A 24,877-nucleotide genomic window follows, 5' to 3' on the forward strand; every position below is an offset into this window, starting at 1 on the left:
ACGTTTTAATTTGTTACTTCTTTAGTAACGACTTTATTCGCAACAGCCGGCCGCTGTGGCCGAGCGGTTCTAGAAGAATCAGTCCGGAACCGCGCTGCTGCTACGGTCGCAGGTTCGAATCCTACCTCGGGCATGGATGTGTGTGATGCCCTTAGGTTACTCAGATTTAAGTAGTTCTAGGTCTAGGGGACTGATGACCTCAAATGTTAAGTCCTATAGCGCTTAGAGCCATTTGAACCATATCCGCAACACAGTCTGCAGACGTTTTCCACAGATACCCTTGAAGCGCCTACAAAATTAGATCATTGAACGACTCAAGGTTCAGGAGATATGACGTCATAAACATTTAGATGTGTGAAAACTAGCTTAAAATTATTCAAACCGCATTCATGCAGGGTTTCATAATGAGATCGCTTAGCGACTTCCAGCACATTTTTAGCATCATTTCAAATCTTTTATAAACTTTCTCTCGTGTACATGCTTAGCGTCTTATATTTAACGCATTAACTCATCTGTAAAGTAATGAGACGTTTGAAAACGTTTTATGCACGGGACTCGGATTGTTTAAAGAACTGAGTGTTTACTGGTATATCTCGTTATACGGAACCACGATGGCGTGTCTGCAGTGGGCGGAAGTTTCACAGAAATGCGCCGCGATGAGATCGGAGAAAACGAACCGCAGACGCGGATGCTGGCGTAAAATCGCCGCATTGGCGCCTAGTTGCAGGCCGGCGGGCTTTCCCTCTGCAGCAGCTGCTGCTGCCGGAGGCGCCGACTACCGCTCTCGCCGCGGAAGCAGCCGTCGTCTCCAGCGCTGCGCAGAGCGGGTAGTTCCACGCTAGCGTTATTTCAGGCAGAAACCAAGTATGCGAGCAGAGCTATATAATGCATTGTCGTGATAATGCAATAATCATCGGTTCTAGACTGTTCCTCTACCGTGCGCAGTACACAGTGCTGTAAAAGTGTCCATATCCTTCCGCAGCTAATGTTTTCTTAACAGCATTGAGGGGTCACATACTAACTGTGAAAAACACCTGCACACGGTTACACCACATCCTCCGTACTTCAATGTTGGCACTACGCATAAGGGCGCGTAATGTTTTTCAGGAATCTTAACCGTACTATCGGATTGCTACAGGGTATAGCGTGATCCATAACTCCAGGTCACTTGTTTCCAGCCGTCCACTGTCCAGTGGCGTTTCTCTTTACACCACCTCAAACGTCATTTAGCACTGCCTACAGGAATGTGTGAGTTATGAGCAGCTGCTCGACAGCTGTACCCCATTCGTTTTTAACTACGCGCTGTCACTGTGCCATCAGGACTAAATGGTTCAAATGTCTCTAAGCACTATGGGACTTAAAATCTGAGGTCATCAGTCCCCTAGACTTAGAACTACGTAAACCTAACCATCCTAAGGACATCACACATATCCACGGCCGAGGCAGGATTCGAATTTGCGATCGTAGCAGCCGCGTTGTTCCGGACAGAAGCGCCTAGAGCGGCTCGACCACAGCGGCCGGCGCCGTCAGGACTGCTGGTGGCACTTTGGAACTTACTACAAGTCGTTCCTTCCTCTTATTTTATGCGAGATTCTACAAACACCCTCCACTAACCTCAACCGACAGTTTCTGTCTGGCAGTACATGGGCTCTGCCTGATCGTGGTTTAGCTGTGGTTATACCTTTACGTTTTCACTTCACTGGGCATCTGTAGAAGGGATGAAGTGTACTCAGGTGACATGCAGTGAGTGATCCATGTTCTAAGTCACTGACCGACACATTCTGTTAGTACTTCACTAGTGACAGCATAATTCTCCCCGTCTCATTTCATACTGTTGGGTCCGCCACTCGTGACATCTAGTGGTCAATTCCGCAGTTACGTAGGGTATCCTGGTACTTTTGATCATGTAGTGTTTTTGTGTGCAGCATACTAGGTGTCAGTTGTGAACTGCACGAGGACGAGGTGAATGAAGGTACGCAGTTTACAGAAATCTTTCAAATTGATGTTGTGATAACAACACAGTAGAAATGCACGGTTATGTTCTATGGAGATTCCCCTACTATCAGCAGTTTACTGTAGATCGCTGAAGCAACGTATTGTACCTAACGACTGGAAAAAAGCATAGGTCTTTCCCGTTTCGATGAAGGGTCGTAGGGCAGATGCAAATAATTATAGGCCTACATCGTTGACGTCAGTCTGTTGTAGAATTTTGGAACATGTTTTACCCACATGTATTATGACGTCTTTTGAGAATGAAAATCTCCTTCATAAAAATCAACACTGATTCAGCAACCTGAGATCTTGTGAAACTCAGTCTCTCTCTGTTCCTCCGTGAGGTCTACATCTACATGGATACTCTGCAAATATTTAAGGGCCTGGCAGAGGGTTCATCGAACCATCTTCACAATTCTCTATTATTCCAATCTAGTATAGCGCGCAGAAAGAACGAACACCTATATCTTTCTGTACGAGCTCTGATTTCCCTTATTTTATCGTGGTCATCGTTTCTCCCTGTGTATGTCGGTGTTAACAAAATATTTTCGCATTCGGAGGACAAAGTTGGTGATTGGAATTTCGTGAGAAGATTCCGTTCCAACGAAAAACGTCTTTCTTTTAATGATGTCCAGCCCAAATCCTGTATCATTTCAGTGACACTCTCTCACATATTTCGCGATAATACAAAACGTGCTGCCATTCTTTGAACGTTTTCGATGTACTCCGTCAGTCCTATCTGGTAAGGGTTCCATCCCGCGCAGCAGTATTCTGAAGGGACGGAAAGCTTAATGTAGGCAGTCTCCTTAGTAGATCTGTTACATTCTCTAAGTGTCCTGCCAATAAAACGCAGTCTTCTGTTAGCCTTCGCCACAAAATTTTCTGTGTTCCTTCCAATTTCATTTGTTCGTAATTGTAATTCCTAGGTATTTAGTTGAATTTACGGCCTTGATATTTGACTGATTTGTCGTGTAACCGAAGATCCACAGCGCTGTAGACAACGGCGCTCAGGCTATGCCGTCTTCCTTAACTTCACGAAGGCGTTTGACACTAACCCGCACTGCCGCTTACGAGCTTACCAGGTTTGCGACTGGATTCAAGGCTTCCTTGCAGACAGAACTCAACAAGTCGCTCTTAACGGATCAAAATCGACAGATGTAAAGTTGATTCGGGTGGTACCCCAGGAGAGTGTGATAGCGTCGTTACTGTTTACAATGTACATAAATGATCTAGTAGAATGCATCGGGAGCTCTGTGAAACTATCCGCAGACGATGCGGTTGTGTATTAGAAGGTAGCAACGCCAAAAGACATTATCGACTTGCAAAATGACCTACAGAGGAGTAATGAATGGTGCAAGGACTGGCAGGCGATCCTGCATGTGAATAATTGTCACATATTGCGCATACATAGGAAACGAAATCCACTACTGTACATTATTAATGACGAACTTCTGGAAATAGCAGCTACCGTAAAACATCTGGAGGAACTATCCAGAGTGGCAACATAAAACAAATAGTAGGAAAAGCAGATGCCAGACTGAGATTCATAAGAAGAATCTTAAGGAAATGTAATTCATAAATAAAAGAAGTGGCTTACAAGACCTTGTTAGACCGATTCTTGAGTACTGTTCATCAACATGGGATTCTTACCAGGTTGGACTGATAGAAAAGATAGAGAAGATCCAGCGAAGAGCAGTGCGTTTCGTTGCGGGATCTTTCAGTCAGCGTGAGAGCATCATAGAGATGTTCATCAAATTCTAGTGGCAGATGATACAACAGAGGCGTTGTGTAACACAGTAAGGTTTTCTACTGAAATGTCGAGGGAATACTTTCCGGGAAGAGTCGGGCAACATATTACTTCCTCCCACGTACATCTCACGAAATAATCGTAAGGAGAAAATTCGAGACATTAGAGCCGATACAGGCTCTTACCGCGCCATCGTGAATGGAAAAGGGTAGACGGGATCAGTTAGTGGTACCAGAAGTACCACTTGCGACACGCCCTTAGGTGGCGTGTGGAGTAGAGCTGTTGATAAAATATCACTATATCGGAATTTTCTTCCAAAAAAATAACGATATACAGGGTGTTACAAAAAGGTACGGCCAAACTTTCTGGAGACATTCCTCACACACAAAGAAAGAAAATATGTTATGTGGACATGTGTCCGGAAACGCTTACTTTCGATGTTAGAGCTCATTTTATTACTTCTCTTCAAATCACATTAATCATGGAATGGAAACACACAGCAACAGAACGTACCAGCGTGACTTCAAACACTTTGTTACAGGAAATGTTCAAAATGTCCTCCGTTAGCGAGGATACATGCATCCACCCTCCGTCGCATGGAATCCCTGATGCGCTTCAGCCCTGGAGAATGGCGTATTGTATCACAGCCGTACACAATACCAACACGAAGAGTCTCTACGTTTGGTACCGGGGTTGCGTAGTCAAGAGCTTTCAAATGCCCCCATAAATGAAAGTCAAGAGGGTTGAGGTCAGGAGAGCTTGGAGGCCATGGAATTGGTCCGCCTCTATCAATCCATCGGTCACCGAATCTGTTGTTGAGAAGCGTACGAGCACTTCGACTGAAATGTGCAGGAGCTCTATCGTGCATGAACCACATGTTGTGTCGTACTTGTAAAGGCACGTGTTCTAGCAGCACAGGTGGAGTATCCCGTATGAAATCATGATAACGTGCTCCATTGAACGTAGGTGGAAGAACATGGGGCCCAATCAAGACATCACCAACAATGCCTGCCCAAACGTTCACAGAAAATGTGTTGATGACGTGATTGCACAATTGCGTGCGGATTCTCGTCAGCCCACACATGTTGATTGTGAAAATTTACAATTTGATCATCAGAATCGAGGAAGTACAGCACATACTGACGAAATTAAAATGAGCTCTAACATGGAAATTAAGCGTTTCCAGACACATGTCCACATAACATCTTGTCTTTATTTGTGTGTGAGGAATGTTTCCTGAAAGTTTGGCCGTACCTTTTTGTAACACCCTGTATATCGGCGTTAGTTTTTTCCTTGATACGTCGATACCGAAATGACCATATCGACTGCAGACTTTTATTTTATGTTTTTTTCGCAATTCTCTTTAAAAGTGTGAAACTATCCTTTTGAAATTGCAGTAGAACATAATTTAACCTTCACTGTGTGAAGGAGTTTTACTACTTTTTGAGCTGTCATCACACCCAGTCTTACTCTTTGACTGTGTGAAGCAAGTGTAGGTGGTACAAAGAAGAAGTCCGAATGCACTGGGAGGTGGCGATGTGAATGGAATAACAAGATTTCCGTTGTAAAGAAATAACACATCAGCTGCGTCAAAAAAAAAAAAAAAAACAGTTGCTGAAAAAGATGACCACAATCTCAACGAAGATTGATTTTCGCGGTGGACGGAGACGTGTGAGGGAATATGCTGACGTCATTTGCGCTCGGCGCTAACAACAGGAACTGGAACGTTTAACTTCTCAGCGCAATTTTGACACTACAGCTGATAGATCGCTGGCGCTTGCTGAAATGAACAAACAGGGAAGTCGACTTGAAATGTTCCAGACAGATCCGCTATGTGACTAAACCGAACGGCGGACCCATCGGACATGAAGTTATCATTGTTAGCAAAGTGATTAGCGCCAAGTGTGAGCGAGCATCGCTTTCCTTTCAATTCTTGCTCTAAGAGGGATAAGCAGGCAACTAGCTTGTTGATGTACAGAATATCTAATAACAAATCAGCACTTAAATGTACAACTCTAAAACTGGTGGTATAGTTACAATGTGCAGCCGATATTTTTATAGGCCAAAAAGGGCGATGGTTCATATATCGATATATTTCTCGATATACCGTGGACCGGCAATGATGTTTGTAAAATATCGATATATCGTGTTCCCAATATTTTTAATAGTATCAACAGTCCAAGTGCGGAGTATTAATGTAGCTATTGTGTTATCATGGATCGATACCAGCCCCATCAGCGTCTTTCAGTTGGCAATGGAAATGCACAGATGCCGACAGCAGTCGTGCTGTGGCCTGCGGCTCTGATTACGAGTGCCATCTTCCACCGTGATATGGGATGGCGGGCGGCAGCTGCACGGCCAGCCTCAGTCGCAGTCTTCAGTCTTAGTCAGCTTTCGGCAGTTCGCTCGTGCGTTAGTAGCCGAAGAAGGAGCTCACGCTGCACGAGGTTCTTTAGTGCTGTCTGTTCTTTTGTAGAGTTTGTTTGCAACGCTTGAAGAAAGCTAATAGTTAAGTAAAACTTCTGTTTACATCTATATCTACATCTACATTTATACTCTGCAAGCCACCTAACGGTGTGTGGCGGAGGGCGCATTACGTGCCACTGTCATTACCTCCCTTTCCTGTTCCAGTCGCGTATGGTTCGCGGGAAGAACGACTGTCGGAAAGCCTCCGTGAGCGCTCGAATCTCTCTAATTTTACATTCGTGATCTCCTCTGGAGGTATAAGTAGGGAAAAGTAATATATTCGATACCTCACCCAGAAACGCACCCTCTCGAAACCTGGACAACAAGCTACACCGCGATGCAGAGCACCTGTCTTGCAGAGTCTGCCACTTGAGTTTGCTAAACATCTCCGTAATGCTATCACGCTTACCAAATAACCCTGTGACGAAACGCGCCGCTCTTCTTTGGATCTTCTCTATCTCCTCCGTCGACTCGACCTGGTACGGATCCCACACTGATGAGCAATACTCAAGTATAGGTCAAACGAGTGTTTTGTAAGCCACCTCCTTTGTTGATGGACTACATTTTCTAAGGACTCTCCCAATGAATCTCAACCTGGCACCCGCCTTACCAACAATTAATTTTATAAGATCATTCCACTTCAAATCCTTCCGCACGCATACTCCCAGATATTTTACAGAAGTAACTGCTACCAGTGTTTGTTCCGCTATCATATAATCATACAATAAAGGATCCTTCTTTCTATGTATTCGCAATACATTACATTTGTCTATGTTAAGGGTCAGTTGCCACTCCCTGCACCAAGTGCCTTTCCGCTGCAGATCTTCCTGCATTTCGCTGTAATTTTCTAATGCTGCAACTTCTCTGTATACTACAGCGACATGTTCACTAACAATTTCTGGTCCTGTCCAGTTTCCCTACAACGACAGCTGCTGCACCACCCTACAGTCCAGCTCTCCTTAGCGCTGTGCGAGGTAGTACACAACAGTAGCTGTAGGTGTGCAGCCGCTGGACGGGGAGTTTGTACCGGATGTGAAAATTGGCGAGTCGGCAGCAGCGGAGCGGGCGTCCGCCTCCGGCGCGGTAATCGCGAATGCGGGGTGGAAACCGGGGCGGCGTCGCGTGGAGAAACGGCCGCCGCGGAACGCCGGGCAGCCTCGCGTCGCCTTCCGCAGGAGCAGCGGACGGTCGCCGGTCACGGTCGGGCGGGCAGGCGCCGTGGCGCAACCCGCAGCGCAGCGGCGCGCTCCACTGGACGCGGCTCCGGCGCCGTTGGGCAATCTCCTGGTTAACGAACCTGCCAGGGCCCCAGGAGCCGCCGCTCTGCCGCCTCGAACGGCCCCTTCAGCTCATCCGCTACGGGTTCTCAGCGGCTTCTTACCATTTCTACACTCCTTCTTTTTCTTTTCCCTTTCTCCCGCGCATAGACCGGGTCGGCATAGTTATTCAGGGATTTTCCCGAGCTGCGACATGGTCGCAAATTGAACAGTGACCCGAAAATAGAATAAATTTTCTTCACTTCACGTCTGTGGTCACAAATTTTTATATCATAAGACTACTGGTTTCTGTAATGACCATCTTCAGATCTGCAGCAAAATACGGGAAAAACATAAATACAACTATCAGATTGTCTACAGCTTAAAACAATAAAATAGACCATGATGAAAAGCATTACTGACATACAAGTGGATCTGTACCCTTTAAATACACTACTGTCCATTAAAATTGCTACACCAAGAAGAAATGCAGATGATTAACGGGTATTCAGTGGACAAATATATTATACTAGAACGGACATTTGATTACATTTTCACGCAATTTGGGTGCATAGATCCTGAGAAATCATTACCCAGAACAACCACTTATGGCCGTAATAACGGTCTTGATACGCCTGGGCATTGAGTCAAACAGAGCTTGGATGGCGTGTACAGGTACTGCTACCCATGCAGCTTCAACACGATACCACAGTTCATCAAGAGTAGCGACTGGCGTATTAAGACGACACAATTGCTCGGCTACCATTGACCAGACGTTTTCAATTAGTGAGATATCTGGAGAATGTGCTGACCAGGGCAGCAGTCGAACATTTTATGTATACAGAAAGGCCCGTACAGGACCTGCAACACGTGGTCGTGCAATATCCTGCTGAAATGTAGAGTTTCACAGGCATCGAATGAAGGGTAGAGCCACAGGTCGTAACACAACTGAAATGTAACGTCAGCTGTTCAAAGTGCCGTCAATGCGAACAAGAGGTGACCGAGACGTATAACCGATGGCACCCCATACCATCACGCCGGGTGATACGCCAGTATGGCGATGACGTATACACGCTTCCAATGTGCGTTCGCCGCGATGTCGCCAAGTACGGATGCGACCATCATGATGCTGTAAACAGAACCTGTAGTCATCCGAAAAAATGACGTTTTGCCATTCGTGCAACCAGGTTCGTCCTGTCTGCGATGCAGCGTCAAGGGTAACCGCAGCCATGGTCTCCGAGCTGATAGTCCATGCTGCTGCAAACGTCGTCGAACTGTTCGTGCAGATGGTTGTAGTCTTGCAAACGTCAACATCTGTTGACTCAGGGATCGAGACGTGGCTGCACGATCCGTTACAGCCATGCGGATAAGATGCGTGTCATCTCGACTGCTAGTGATACGATGCCATTGGGATCCAGCACGGCGTTCCGTTTTACCCTCCTGAACCCACCGATTCCATATTCTGCTAACTGTTATTGGATCTCGACCAACGCTAGCAGCAATGCCGCAATACGATAAACCGCAATCGTGATAAGCTACAATTCGACCTTTATCAAAGTCGGAAACGTGATGGTCGGTTCTCCTCCTTACACGAGGCATCACAACAACGTTTCACCAGGCAACCCCGGTCAACTGTTATTTGTGCATGAGAATTCGGTTGGAAACTTTCCACATGTCAGCACGTTGTAAGTGTCGCCACCGGCGCCAACCTTGTGTGAATGCTCTGAAAAGCTAATCATTTGCACATCACAGCATCTTCTTCCTGTCGGTTAAATTTCGCGTCTGTAGCACGTCATCTTCGTGGTGTAGCAATTTTAATGGCCAATAATGTAGAATAAATTTCCTTCACCTCACGTCTATGGCCACAAATTTTTATATCGTGAGACTACTGGTTTCTATAATGACCATCTGCAGCAAAATACGGGAAAAACATAAATACAACTAGCAGATTGTCTACAGCTTAAAACAATAAAATAGACTATGATGAAAAGCATTACTGACATATATGTGCATCTGTGCACTTTAATAATGATGATGCATAGCTGTTTTATAAAAACATGTCCAAATGTACTGGAGCCATAGTGGGATCGTCAAATGCATTTCTCTTGCTATGCTCGTATCTGTATTACTAAACGGCTAACCCGCTTCGTAGTCCACAGTGCACAGTCCCATATGCAGGTTGCCTATCTAACGGCTTCCAGGGGTAACAAAAATATCATTTTTAGTATTACATATTATTATTGACCGAATTTAAAGTCATGTCACGTTCTGCTCGTCAAGAGATGTAATATTACATTAACGGTTCATCACAGTTAGACGAGTATTACAGTTGGAAACTGAGTACGTGTCTTTAGGCAGCACGTAATCCGAACTTCATTCATCCAGCAGTTGAGACTGAGAGCATTTAGCGTCTAGCAACAAATTATACATTTCATTTCAAGCCTTTACGAAATTATTTCTCACTGACACCTCCCACACAATTATGAAAGAACTAATTTTGTTGTTCAGCATCAGGCATAACGTTTTAATTTATTATTTGTTACTACTAACTCTGGCTCTGAGCACTATGAGACTTAACTTCTGAGGTCACCAGTCCCCTAGAACTTAGAACTACTTAAGCCTAACTAACCTAAGGACATCACACACATCCATGCCCGAGGCAGGATTCAAACCTGCGACCGTAGCAGTCATGCGGTTCCGGACTGAAGAGCCTAGGACTGCTCGGCCACCTTGGCCGGCCTACTAACTCTATAGAGAACACATCTTCCAGACAGTATCCACATATATCAATGAACGTATGTGCAAAATTATATCATTATACGACGCATAGTTTACAAGTTAAGATGTCATGTAATGAGATGCCCGAAAAAATTATCTTTTCCTTAAAACCGAGCGCAAATTATCCAGACTATGTTTGTTAATGAGAGCACTTAGTGACTTCCAACAAACTTTCAACATAATTTCAAATCTTTTCTAAACTTTTTCTCGCTTATATGTTTAAAAGTCAAAAACTGAACGCATTAACTCATTTGTGAAGTTATTAGATGTTTGAAGCTGTGTTATGCATGGGAGTTCGAGTCTTTAAAGATTCAGGGGGCGTGGGTTTACAGATAATTTCGTAGTCGATTTCAGATTATCAAAGCAAAGTAGATTATGACACCCAATAACAAACTCTTTCACCTCAACAAAAATTCATATCAAGTGAATTTAGTTTTATTACTCTAGCTGAGACATATTTATGGCAACAGCACGAATTTTCTGTTTGCTTTCTGGTTCTATTCATTCCTTACAACACTTCCGAAACGGTATTTTTTCGATCTCTTGTAAGAAATCCATATTTCGAATGCTGAAACCACTTTAATACTTGTTAAAAAAATCTCACCAATACCATGAGCTGCACGTAAAATATTTAATTTGGCAGACCGCTATTCGTGCCCAGGGACTCTCATCAGTGGCATCTGATCCAGAGGACAAACAAACAATTATATACAGGGGAGAGCAGGTAAAAATGGCCACGGCGGGCAGAGGGGCCATTGGGGTTCTTGGAGCTATAAGATGCTGGAATGATGCGGGAAATTCCTTAACTCCCTGGAGAGCCCAACCACTCCACAAAATCCAACCTATTTTCTCTCAAAACCCTCAGAGTTTTAATGATTTTTGTATATTTAAGTTGTCCTGATGTAACGTAAGCGGTCAGTTCGTGCATTTATTGTGGGGAGGGAATGTGACTTGTCTCTGATTAGTTCAATTGTGTTGAAGTGTCACACCTTGACTCCATAATCCTACTTTATTTATTGAAATTCTGGCCATGCTCTTAGGGGGTATATAAGTTTTGTGTAATGGCGTCAATGCGGGCAAAGTTGCCAGCTTGGCGGTGGCGACTGGCCACTTTACCAGCCAAGCACCAACTGGTTACTTAGCAGGTAGCAAATAAAGAAAGAGAAGAAAAAAGTACTAAAAAGAAGTAAAAATGGAAAGCAGCCGAAGAGATGAAAGGCAGTAAAAAGAAAAAGGCAAAGTGCAGGAACCCCATCCTCGGAAGAGCTTCTTTTTGACGACAACGATGAAAAAAGAGAATGCATACACTGCGAAAAAAATTTTCATATTCTTGACCAGAAGTGCAGTGCAAGTTAAATGCGGGTCGTCCTCTCTCTGGGGCCACGAACTCTGCACGGTAGTCGAGGAACACAGTTTGACTCTTATTTGTGAAAAGTGGAAACAATTTAACTCGAATCATAATTTACAATAAAATATATTTATTATTGTTAAAACAATTTTTTACCTCTTATTTTTAAGTTTAATAGTAAGATGCCATTTTGCTTCTTTGAGCAAACTGAATTGTTTAAGGTACTTAATTTGATCCTTAGTTACTTACACTCTGTGATATTTTGCTTAAGTTGTAGCACATTATAATCACTTATTTCGTTCTACTGCTTCTCAACCAAAAAAATATGTGAATGCCTTAGCCTATCGATTTCGCCCAGCTCTCCCATAGCTATATCTACAACATAGTAATATTTCTAAATATAATATGAGACGTGCTGAAGTATTACTGCATTTCTTGTCATGCTGAAATCCAAGCCAAATTAGATGAGGAAAAGCTACATTTAAAAAAGTTTGGGTTTTAAATACATTTGTTCTGAAGCGGGTGAAGGCTCGTACCTACAAATTCACACATATGTGGTGTCTGTTCTAGCAAAAAAATGGTTCAAATGGCTCTAAGCACTAAGGGGCTTAACATCTGAGGTCATCAGTCCCCTAGACTTCGAACTACTTAAACCTAACTAACCTAATGACATCACACACATCCATGCCGAGGCAGGATTCGAACCTGCGACCGTAGCAGCAGCGTGGTTCCGGACTGAAGCGCCTAGAACCGCTCGACCACGGCGGCCTGCTTCTATTCTAGCAGCCACTATGAATTAGTGTGTGGATAAGTTGAGAATTTGAATCTGACGGGAGGCGAGCTAGGGTAATAGCTGCGATGACCATTGTGTCTGGACGCTTTTGTGGTCAGAGTATCTGCCTAGTGAACAGGAGACCCGGATTCGAATCCCGGTCCGGAACAAATTTTCAACTTTCTCTGTTGATTGAAATCTATGCCCGCTTACAGCCAGTGTCTGTAATTCCTTTGTGTCTTTACTCATTCACAGTCATTTAGCAGATGGTTCGTTTTCGGACCTTTGTTTACTGGAATATTTATGCTTTTGTTATAGTATACTTTCTGCCGTCTAAGTTTTAGCTGTTAATTACGATACACTCCGTTAAGATAATAAAGTAGTAAAATATCGCATTTCTTCAGCTTCGTTAGATTAACACCAGTATAGTTGATCCTCGTAACCTTTTCGATTCGTTACATCTTTCTCAGCTGTAGGATTAGTACTACAGTGTCATTTGGAAATATAACGAACAATACAGTATATTACGGGAAACACTTCCGGACTGTGTTCTACTGAATTTTGGAATCAGAATATTTGTTCTGAGGTTGCTACTACGACATTCTAGAATCTCGATTTGAGGTATCACCGGTGTGCCTCTCCTTGCAGAGTCTGGGTCATGCGTCTATTGAGTTCTAGAAGAGATGTCATTCAACAGTAGAAGTAGCTGCTGGGAGCAGGACGTACAAAAAGTGCCAGTGCACTTTCTCCGCGACTCAGGAAACAGGCACGCATTCCTCTGCGCTTACAGCTAGCGGTCTCGTTACATGTTTCGTACCACCAGTAACCTTTTAGTAGCATTGCCACTTCCACTAGTTACGCCATAAGTAAGAGAAAACACAAAGGCGAAACACTCAGTTTTCACTTTTCCTAAACCGCATTTACGGTGATTTGCTACCAGAAATTTTGTAATATGATAGTATGAGAACATGTCAGTAAGAATCGGACGGATGTCGTCATCGATAACTTAGTGATATTTTTTAATGTTGTCGTCGTCTTACGTGCGGACACCAGTTATATGTCTGTTTCGTCTTCACAAAGTTTTTGTCCATCGTTTCCTTGGTCGACTTATATCTCTCCTTTCTTTCGGACTGTGATTCAAAATTGTCCCTGCTAGTCTTCCACCTCTTTTCTGTTTTCAGCTCTCTCTGTGTTTAACTATTTCCTCATTAGCAGGAAGTAAATTGGTACTCATTTCGAACATCTTGATTCTGTATTAAATCTCCTCTTGTGCAGCCCTTCACCTTCCTCATGAAGCTCTGCCTGTCCTTGTATTTTTATGTCGTCTTTCTTTTTACTTATATAATTCCCGATCCTATACAGCAGTAATTGTTTCACCAAAGTTTTATCAAATTAACTTATCAAATTTAATTTTTGTATCTTTTCAAGTTTTGTGTGTAGGTATTTTATTTATTGCTCCATATACTGCTTGAAACATGTGCAGCTTTTCACCTTTACTATCAGCCTAATAATAACTCGTGTCATAGCCCAGACACACCTCAGAAAGAAGGCATTATCCGAGTGGGACGGAAATCGGTAGATGTGATATACATGTACAGACAAACAAATGATTACAATTTCAGAAAAACTGTATGATTTATTCAAGAGAAAGAGGTTCACAAATTGAGCAAATCAAGAGCACGTTGGTCCATCCCTGGCCCTCATGCAAGCCGTTATTCGGCTTGGCATTGATTACTTGAATTGTTGTATGTCTTCCTGAGAGATATCGTGCCAAATTATGTCCAGTTAGTGCGTTAGATCGTCAAAATCCGGCCGAGCTGGTTGGAGGGCCCTGCCCATAATGATCCATACATTCTCAATCGGGGAGCATCTGGCGACCTTGCCGGCCAAGGCTTGGTTTGGCAAGCACGAAGGCAACTCGTAGAAACTCTCGCGTATGCGGGCGGGCATTATCTTGCTGAAATGTAAGCCCAGGATGACCTGCCATGAAGGGCAACCAAACGTATCGTAGAATGTGTAATATCGTTGCTGCTATGTCCTGTCCTTTTTTAGAATTGTTAGTTTCCCTTAGATGTACACTGGAGATGCCTATCTGATTTTAGTTTTTAGGTATTCTATTTTTGTCTTGACAGCCTGGATGACAGTGGATCAGCGATATTGTTTACATAGTTACCATTATAACTAAGTGATGTGTCGAAATTCGGTTGTTTTTTATTTTTGTATGGAATTTGTTTTAGTTTTATTTGAGATTTTTATTTTACATCTTTATTTTTTCGTAATAATTTTGTGACTATCATTTATGACTATGATTTATGTTGGTATTATGTCTCTGTTTTATACTCTTCATGTTGTTATCGCTGTTACTATGTGTATGTGTTATTTAGCATCTGATTTATTACTTTACGCGTTTTCTTGTTTTATAGTGTGAAAAGAGTTTTCTATGTACTTTTTGTGCTTTAGGTCTGTTTGTTCATTCACTAAATTTGTAGGGTTGCTGTATGCATGTGAATATAAAGGCCTATTTGGAAAGTAAGGTCCGATCGGTCGCAAAATGGAAACCACTGTGAAAATCAAAAATGTGTATGCCCCTCCGATTTTGATATTTATCGTAGCGTTGTATCAACTTTCCTATACCCTCGTCATAGAAGGCATCCACCTGTGCTTTCCATCAATCCTCTAAGCTGATCCAAAGCTCGTTGTCTGAGCCAAAATGTTCCCTTCATAGCCATAGGTTCTTATAAGTAGAGATGAAGCTCAGGGAGAGGCAATTATGGGCTCTATTGTGGGTGATCAAACAGTCCCCATCGAAAGCGCTGCAAGAGCATCTCCATTGCCGCTTCAGAGAGCGCCTGAGAATTGTTATGCAGAAGGAAACGTATGACAGCTATGTTATGTGGACTGCATGACATCAGGCGCAATCTCACACCAGGCCCTTATACTTGGTGGGAGACACTATTGTTCTAAGCATCTCTACATGCTCACTGTTCGCTCAGAACTGAAAAGAGCGACGTGACGCGATCGAAGGGCATACTAAAGACACTGCCCAACACATTTGTGCAAAGCTTCATCGGATTTTCACTGTTGTTTCCGTTTCGCACTCCATCGGATTACTTTCCGACTACCCCTTGTATCTCTATTTGCTCAAGGATGTTCATGAATGCTATCTTCTGTGTAATATGGAGGATTTGTAGAGCTTCGTTTATAGGTTTTAACTCGTGTTTTTCTGTTTCTGGATGTTGAAAAAATGTGGATGAGTTGCATTCACTTTCTCTGGTGTGCTATTTATATCTAATTTTGAAGTTCCTACCAGTTTGTCCTATGTAGAATTTGTGGCATGTGTTACATGAAATTTTGTAAATGCGAGGGTTGTTGTGTTGGAAACTTTCCACGTGCTTTTGTGGATTTTGTGTTTGAGGGTGTGTGTGTTTTGATATCCAAAGGCGATGTCGGTTTTGTTGAGTAAGTTGTTAATTTTGTATGAGATGTTTCCTAGCTAAGTTGTGGTCACGAAGCACTAGTTAATCGTCAACGATTTATAAAAAATAAAAACCATTTACAGAGCAGTGTCGCTGGCTGATATTCGTCACAATCATGTCATTGAAAGACATAGTTTGCACTGTGGGCCCCAAAGGATGTGTGTGAATTCCTAAGGAACGAAACTACTCAGGTCATCGGCCCCTAGACTTAGGCACTACTTAAACAATCTCAACCTAACTTATGCTAAGAACAACACACACACCCATTCCCGAGGGGAGGACTCGAACCTCCGGCGGGAGGGGCTGCGCAATCCGTGACGTGTCGCCTCTAAACGCGCGGCCAATCCGCGCGGTGCCCCAAAGAACAGAAGTCATTCAGCAACACTGGAATGTTTAGCTTTGGACTTTATTGCTAGTCATAATGTACGCAAACCTTATCGGAAACTGGAATTCTGACTTGCAGTCTTTTGTATTACATTATTGGCCATTAAAATTGCTACACCAAGAAGAAATGCAGATGATAAACGGGTATTCATTGGACAAATATACTAGAACTGACATGTGATTACATTTTCACGCAATTTGGGTGCATAGATCCTGAGAAATCAGTACCCAGAACAAACACCTCTGGCCGTAATAACGGCCTTGATACGCCTGGGCATTAAGTCAAACAGAGCTTGGATGGCGTGTACAGGTACAGCTCCCTATGCAGCTTCAACACGATACCACAGTTCATCAAGAGTAGTGACTGGCGAATTGTAACGAGCCAGCTGCTCGGCCACCATTGACCAGACGTTTTCAATTGGTGAGAGATCTGGAGAATGTGCTGGCCAGGGCAGAAGTCGAACATTTTATGTATCCAGAAAGGCCCGTATATGACCTGCAACATGCGGTCGTGCATTATCCTGTTGAAATGTAGGGTTTCGCAGGGATAGAATGAAGGGTAGAGCCACGGGTCGTAACACATCTGAAATGTAACGTCCGCTGTTCTAAGCGCCGTCAGTGCGAACAAGAGGTGGCCGAGACGTGTAACCAATGGCACGCCCTACCATCACGCCGGGTGATACGCCAGAATGGCGATGACGAATACACACTTCCAATGTGCATCCACTGCGATGTCGCCAAACACGGATGCGACCATCATGATGCTGAAAACAGAACCTGGATTCATCCGAAAAAATGACGTTTTGCCATTCGTGCACCCAGGTTCGTCGTTGAGTACTCCATCGCAGGCGCTCCTGTCTGTGATGCAAAGTCAAGGGTAACTGCAGCCATGGTCTCCGAGCTGATAGTCCATGCTGCTGCAAACGTCGTCGAACTGTTAGTGCAGATGGTTGTTGTCTTGCAAACGTCCCAATCTGTTGACTCAGGGATCGAGACGTGGCTGCACGATCCGTTACAGCCATGCGGATAAGATGCGTGTCATCTCGACTGCTAGTGATACCAGGCCGTTGGGATCCAGCACGGCGTTCCGTTTTACTCTCCTGAACCCACCGATTCGATATTCTGCTAACAGTCATTGGATCTGGACCGACGCGAGCAGCAATGTCGCGATACGATAAACCGCAATGGCGATAGGCTACAATCCGACCTCTATCAAAGTCGGAAACGTGATGGTACGCATTTCTCCTCCTTACACGAGGCATCACAACAACGTTTCACCAGGCAACGCCGGTCAACTGCTGTTTGTGTATGAGAAATCGGTTGGAAAGTTTGCCGCGCGGGATTAGTAGAGAGGTCTCAGGCGCTGCAGTCATGGACTGAGCGGCTGGTCCCGACGGAGGTTCGAGTCCTCCCCTCCCTAGGATAAGTAGTGTGTAAGCTTAGGGACTGATGACCTTAGCAGTTAAGTCCCATAATATTTCACACACATTTGAACATTTGGTTGGAAACTTTCCTCGTGTTAGCACGTTGTAGGTGTCGCCACCGGCGCCAACCTTGTGTGAATGCTATGAAAAGCTAATCATTTGCATATCACAGCATCTTCTTCCTGTCGGTTAAATTTCGCGTGTGTGGCACGTCATCTTCGTGATGTAGCAATTTTAATGGTCAGTAGTGTATTTTTTTATCCCCACGGAAGCTTATTTGCGGTGGTCAAGAAAAATGGGCGACGAAGTGAAGTGTCTGTACATAGTGACGAGGGCAACACTGCGTAGTGCTGTGAGTTAAAGGCTAGTGGATGAGTAGATTCATAAATGCAGGTCAATAAACAGTGTGAGTCAAACTTGAAGCCTTGTGAGCACCATTGGGTGTGTGAACACAGAGAGACTGGTTGATTGCTAGTATAGGAGACTCACCGTGCGGCCTGGCGGCGAAGTGGTGGTAGTCGTGGTGCTCGTAGGCGACCTTGGTGGGCGCGCAGCGCGCCAGCAGGCGGCACTTGTGCGTGGCCGCGTGGTAGTTGGCGGCGTCGCACGAGTGCGGCCGCAGCCGGCACAGCTGCAGGCAGCGCTCCGCGGAGTCGGCGCGAAGGCTCGTGCCCGGGCCGGCCACGCGCGCGTGGGCCACCAGCCGCGGGGTCGCCACTGCCAACACACAGAGCCGTCTCGTCACACACCACACGATAGCACTCTAGGAAAAACTGGGCAAGTCCGAGTAGGACTCGCGCACTGGGCGGTTCCGTACAAACTATGTACGACGGTTATTCGGAAAGTAAGGAACGATCGGTCGCGAAATGGAAACCACAGTGAAAATCCGATGAAGTTCTGCACAAGTGTATTGGGCAGTGTCTCCGGTATGCCCGTCGATCGCATTATGTCGTTCTTTTTAGTTCTGAGCACACAGGGAGCGCATAAAGACACAACAGTAGTGTCTCCGCCAAGTACGAGGGCCTGGTCAGAAATTTCGCCTGAAGGTATGCAGCCAACATTACATAACTGTCGAGCAGTTTCTTCTTCAAAACAATTCTCAGCCGCTTTCTGCAGGGGCAATGAAGATGCTCCTGCATCGTTTTTAATTGGAAATGTTTGATTATCCACAATACAGCCCATAATTTTCTCCCTCTGAGTTTCATCTCTGCTGACATGAACCGCTGGCTATGAAGACAACATTTTGGCACAGACAACGAGCTGTAGACCAGCTTACAGAATTGGTGGAAAGCACTGGCTGCTGCCTTCTATAGCGAGGGCATTGGAAAGTTGGCACAACGCTACGACAAACGTCTAATTAGGATCGGTGACTATGGAGATAAGTAGCTGGAAGTTGTAGCTAACCGTTGCAAATAAAACAGTTTTGATTTTCACTGTGGTTTTCATTTAGATACGTTCATTACTTTCCGAATAGCCCTCGTACGTGTCCACAGGGTGATTTTCTCCACCGTTTGAAAACTCTAGGGACTGATCGATGAGAGAATACGGAACAAAAAAGATCTAAAGAACTTATGTCCGGAAATGTACGGTTTCCATGCTAGAGACCATTTATTCAGCCACACGTCGTTACAGAGACTGCGGTCTAATATGCGCTGTACCATGCAGTCACATTTACACTATGCATGGTATCCTCCTAGATTGTGGCACTGTTCCTCATACGTCATGCCCTAGCGCCCTCTCCTGCCGTAGTAATTGGTAATGTTGCGTCCGATTCACTTCTCTTGCCGATTCACCTTGTAGCGGATGTTATACAGCGTTGTACGCAGTGGTTCCGTATTCGAATCGAGAGCTTGTCGACATGGTGTTCACTTACGGAATGGCAAATGGCAGCGGGCGGCGGGCAGCAAGGTTGTATCAGGAGACCTATCCCCGCCAACAATAACCACGGCATTCAATGTTTCCAACAGTGTTTTCACCCTGAGCATATTCTGCCAGCAGAGTTATTCAGCCGGCAGACCACAAGTCGAGTGACTGACGTAACACAGGATATACGAGACGTACGGAAGGTCGAGGAAGAACCACTCGTGCTACGCCCCTAAGAAGACGCGCAAATGATAAGCACCGAGTAGCTGGCCTATATGCTGCTTCAATGTAGTGCCTATAGGGCGCTTTACTGTGAATTACAGCGCGACTTCTTCCTTGAGTATCGACATGTCCTCTTGTGGGACTCTGCTCTGTCCCGAATTTCCTTATTCGGATTCGGGTACATCTGATAGACTGTTGTCCAAGGTATAATTGCACTGGTGAAATAACGCGAATGATATCAATCGAAAATAATTCCTTCTTTATTACGAAAGAAACAGCTAAATGAAACTTGACGTTAATTGAACTTTCCAAATGGGAATTAATTAAAGAATCAGAACGGAAAAATAATCAATATCGGAATTCATTCTGATGATTTCGTACTTACAGAAGGGAAAACGAAAACGATAAAGAATGTTGTGGACCAGAATGTCCATTATGACAACAAAAGCTTATAAAATTGGATATTTCTGTCGAGAGTAAATATGGGCTGTTCTGAAGAAACAAGCACTGCCAGCAATGACTAAGAAATACGTGTGTAGATCATCCATTTTGTGTCGACAATTTGTTAGGAGCGTGTTAGCTTGTGTGCGTAGGAGTGTGTGAGCGACGAATTATTAATGGAGAAAATTGTTATGTGGGAAGAGGCTACCTTACTAAAGGAAAGTGTACTGGCTTCATACTTGTCCGGAACAAACGGTGAACCTGAATAAAATTATGGACGGTCTGTAGAAATGTGAGAACCAAGACGGGCAGCAAAGTGGAACTTCTCCTCCATTGGCAGGCATTAATCTCCTATCAGGATGTGGACAGATCCCTTGGGCATAATATTTATAAGCTCTCCCGATTAATTTCGCTTAAGGCTTAAATGCAGACATTATCCAACGTTGAGACGTGGCGTTCTTTTTCGGAGTGCACTTAAATCGCGTTAATGACAGTGCAACGTCCCATTTAAGAACAATATAATTAGCTGTGTATATAGAAGCGTAGCGGAGGTGTTACATTACGTAGAGTTCCTTGTACGACTGGAATGGGGATGTACGAAGAGAAACAGGTGATCTGAGCTGTATTGAAGATAAAATAAAGTTTCGGGTGTAACAAAAAGAAAAAAATGGTTCAAATGGCTCTGAGCACTATGCGACTTAACTTCTGAGGTCATCAGTCGCCTAGAACTTAGAAGTAATTAAACCTAACTAACCTAAGGACATCACACATATCCATGCCCGAGGCAGGATTCGAACCTGCGACCGTAGCGGTCGCCCGGTTCCAGACTGTAGCGCCTAGAACCGCACGGCCACTCAGGCTGGCGGGGCGTAACAGGTGGGGAAAGTTGAATGGCTTTCAGAAAAGAGCAAAAATCTCGAAACTTCCTGTGATCAGCTCAGGGGTTGCTGAGTAGACGCTCAAGTCAGTCTACCTGAACCAATAGTCGAACATTTACCTTCCATCAAAAACATCAAGTGGACTTGTGTTCTTGCTGATCTCCGACATACGCGAGGCAAGGCCGTATGGAGACTGGTACAGGAATCATTTAGATCTTTCTAGAGACAGATTGGTGTTTTAGAGATACATCTGTCGATTATTATTTCCTTTCTTAATAGCGCCATTCTTCCCTGCCATAACGTACTAACAAAATTCAGAAATTAACACTAATGGAAAGCCGGCCGGAGTGGCCGTGCGCTACTAGGCGCTACAGTCTGGAACCGAGCGACCGCTACGGTCGCAGGTTCGAATCCTGCCTCGGGCATGGATGCGTGTGCTCTCCTTAGGTTAGTTAGGTTTAATTAGTTTTAAGTTCTAGGTGACTGATGACCTCAGAAGTTAAGTCGCTTAGTGCTCAGAGGCATTTGAACCACTAATGGAAACTCGCAATAAAGAGGTAAAAGAAGGAAACAGGTACAGTTATTTCCCCCTACATTACAACTGTTACCGGACCGAAGAGAAAGGTCGATGCTATGGATGCTGAAAATCGTTCATAACTCACCCGACAGTGTGTTTTATGAGTAGACTACTGCTTATCAGCATATGTTATCTTTGGCGGAAAAGGACTTCCACTGAATAAGTTCATAGTAGGCTTGATTTGTTTTAATTTGACAAAAAATCCATTAGAAAGTTATTTGATTGTCCGTCTTGATTTCTTTAATTCTTCAAAAAGACCGGTTTCGGTTCAGCAAGAACAATCCTCAGAGCTGATTGTGTCGGTTACAAGAGTAATTTGTCCAAATCATCACCAAAATCTACATCACAAGGATAAACAAGAACTGTTTTACAACCAGTGGGAAAATTATGTCAATTTTTACAGACTATCCATCTCTACAGTGTTAAAGCTGCATTCTGAACGAAATAAATGCAGAAATGCAAGCGTAAGGCGGGGTTATAAAATTTGTGTCCCTATTTGGAACTGATGTAGGGAAGTAAGAGTAAAAACAAGAAAGGAAGATTAAAATGTAAGTGTTATCGATGACAACATCAAGTTGAGAAGGAAATCAGCCTTGTCCATTTCCAAGGAATCTACCGGCATATACCTTAGGCGTTTTCGGAAGACCACAGAAAATCCAGCCGGATGGCCAGACCGGGTTTTGAATCGCCGTCTTCCAGAATACGAGTCCAATCTCTTACCACTGTTCTCATAGCTCGATAGGAAGAATCAGTCTTACGTCCTTCCGTTGTGTGATCATTAGAGGCTGGATGTTGATGTAGACTGTGTCGTAGTTATTATATACAGAACCTGTAACCACCAATTTTGCTCTTGCACGCGGGCTGACCGACAGAGACTGAGACTTGCGTGATAGTTTTATGTCTGTCCCATGAATATTTAAAAAGAGCGGGTTTTGCGTATAATGACCATAGGCGGCAGCCCTCTCGTATGGGTGAGTTGGTAGTAATGCTCTGCTCTTTGCATTACGCATACCAAACAATGGAAATGACGTGAGAGGACCAGCCACTGGAACTTACAAGAAGCTGCAGCAACCTGACGGTGAAGATGCACTATCTGAGGCATCAGTGTTTAGGTGGTCCAAGGACTTCAAAGACGGCCTACTTGTATGTGTTAAGCAAGGTGGGCCTGGTTTTTTACTTATGCTGTGACTGAATTCAACATCAACACACCTGGTGTACGTAACCTCACCGAAGTGTTGAGAATTTCATATGGCAGCGTCTTTACTATTATGCATGATCATCGCCTTATGACTCATGTTAGTGCCCGTTTGGGTGTCACGTCTGTTGACTCGAAAAAAGGCTTTGCGAATGTAGATAAGCCGTGGGTACTGCGTCTCTTTGTCGATGAGGGGATGTGTTTCTGGAATCGGTTATCACCGGTGATGAGTCATGGCTGCATCATTATCATCCTGAAGGAAAACGAGCCAGCACAGTGTGGAAATCGCCACGTTCTCCAACATAAAAAAGGCGAAAGTTTTTCCATCTGCAGAGAAAGTGATGGTGATCACATTTTTTGACTGTCATGCAATGATTTACCAGCATGCAGATAGTTTCTCACTACTGCTGCAGCAGATTGCACCTCAGTATTGGCTAAACTGAAGGAACAAGTTGCAGGGAAACGACCAAAAGTTTTCCCGAATGGGTGGCTACTTCATCATGACAATGCGTGGCATCACGTTCTATATCAAGTCATTCTGTTTCTGGTTCAGTTGAACATATCTGTGTTCCCTATGCGACTTATAGCTCCAGTCTTGCACCCTGCGATTTTTTCTTATGCTTCGGGGCCTTTGATCTGAGAACTCCGAAGCAGTGCTCGAGAAAAATGAGGACCTGACAAAGAATGGCTTGCATCATGTGTTCGAAGATTGGCAGGAACCCTATAAAAAGTGCAGTCACGTGGGAGGTGAGTACTCTAAAAAAATCGAGAACATTGAAACTGAGTAATGAACATCTGCGGGAAAAAAATCAGTCACATTCGTTTTTGATCAGCCCTCGTATTCGAGTAGTTAAACACATAGAAAATCTGTTTATTTTGGCTGTTATGTCTGTGACGCTGTACTTTAAGTGGCGTCCACTATAGACAGATCGGAACAAAGAGGAGGAACGCGCGCTTTGCAAACAGCAGATGAGGCCGGGAGGGTGCTATATATAGCCCAAGGGCGGTGCAGCAGGCGGCCGCCGCTATATGCGGCTGGAGCCTCCGTTTCCTCAAGTCTTCCACGGTTAGGCGGGCACGGCCGGTATTCTAGGACAACAAAGGAACTGGCACTCGCGTGATTCACGCGGTATAAACACACGGGCGAGGAGCAGACAGTAAGCTAGGCGTCTCACTGCGGCGATAACGTCAGACGCAGCTGTCAAATACACGCAGTTTGTAAAGTATACAGTAGCTTCCATCTATGCTGTGAAACAGAATTGAAGGATCACGTTTTCGAAACTTTGCGGTTCCCACACATAGCGACGCTTAAGTCTGAAATTTGACTCAAAGGTGTGCACACATTCCTCTGTAGTGATACAAAAGCACAACGCTCCGCGACGGCACCTCGGGATCGCCGGCGCTTCAAACAGCAGCTCACAATCAGAGCCATTTTTTACAAACTGAGTAGTCCATATGCAAGATAGGCAACATCAAGGAGAATGTACGTTCAGGAGCGCCGTGGTCCCGTGGTTAGCGTGAGCAACTGCGGAATGAGAAGTCCTTGGTTCAAGTCTTCCCTCGACTGAAAAGTTTACTTTCTTTATTTTCGCAAAGCTATGATCTGTCCGTTCGTTCATTGACGTCTCTGTTCACTGTAATAAGTTTAGTGTCTGTGTTTTGCGACCGCACCGCAAAACCGTGCGATTAGTAGACGAAGGGACGTGCCTCTCCAATGGGAACCGAAAACATTTGATCGCAAGGTCATAGGTCAACCAATACCTCCACAGGAAAACACGTCTGATATATTCTATACGACACTGGTGATGCCATGTGCGTCACATGACAGGAATACGTTGTCGACCCACCTAACTTGTACACTTGGCGAATGGGTAAAAAGATTCTTCTACCTAGCCCGATTTAGGTTTTCTTGTGGATGTGATAATCACTCCCAAAAAAGTGATGAAAACATAAGAGTTTTTCACATAAACTGAAAATAAAAAATTAAACTTTTCATTCGAGGGAAGACTTGAACGAAGGACCTCTCGTTCCGTAGCAGCTCACGCTAACCACGGGACC

General features: G+C 44.3%; 1 protein-coding gene across 1 annotated transcript in view; it reads right to left on the reverse strand.

The window, feature by feature from the left end:
* The window catches only part of LOC126187772 (uncharacterized), a 43,884-nt gene that overhangs the window by 12,469 nt on the left and 6,538 nt on the right, over nucleotides 1-24,877 (reverse strand). The window contains exon 2 of the mRNA XM_049929038.1: nucleotides 18,133-18,360. Coding sequence (XP_049784995.1) covers nucleotides 18,133-18,360 — 228 coding nt within the window. The remainder of the gene's footprint in view (nucleotides 1-18,132; nucleotides 18,361-24,877) is intronic.

Source organism: Schistocerca cancellata, chromosome 5, assembly GCF_023864275.1.
Source record: "Schistocerca cancellata isolate TAMUIC-IGC-003103 chromosome 5, iqSchCanc2.1, whole genome shotgun sequence".
Taxonomy (NCBI): domain Eukaryota; kingdom Metazoa; phylum Arthropoda; class Insecta; order Orthoptera; family Acrididae; genus Schistocerca; species Schistocerca cancellata.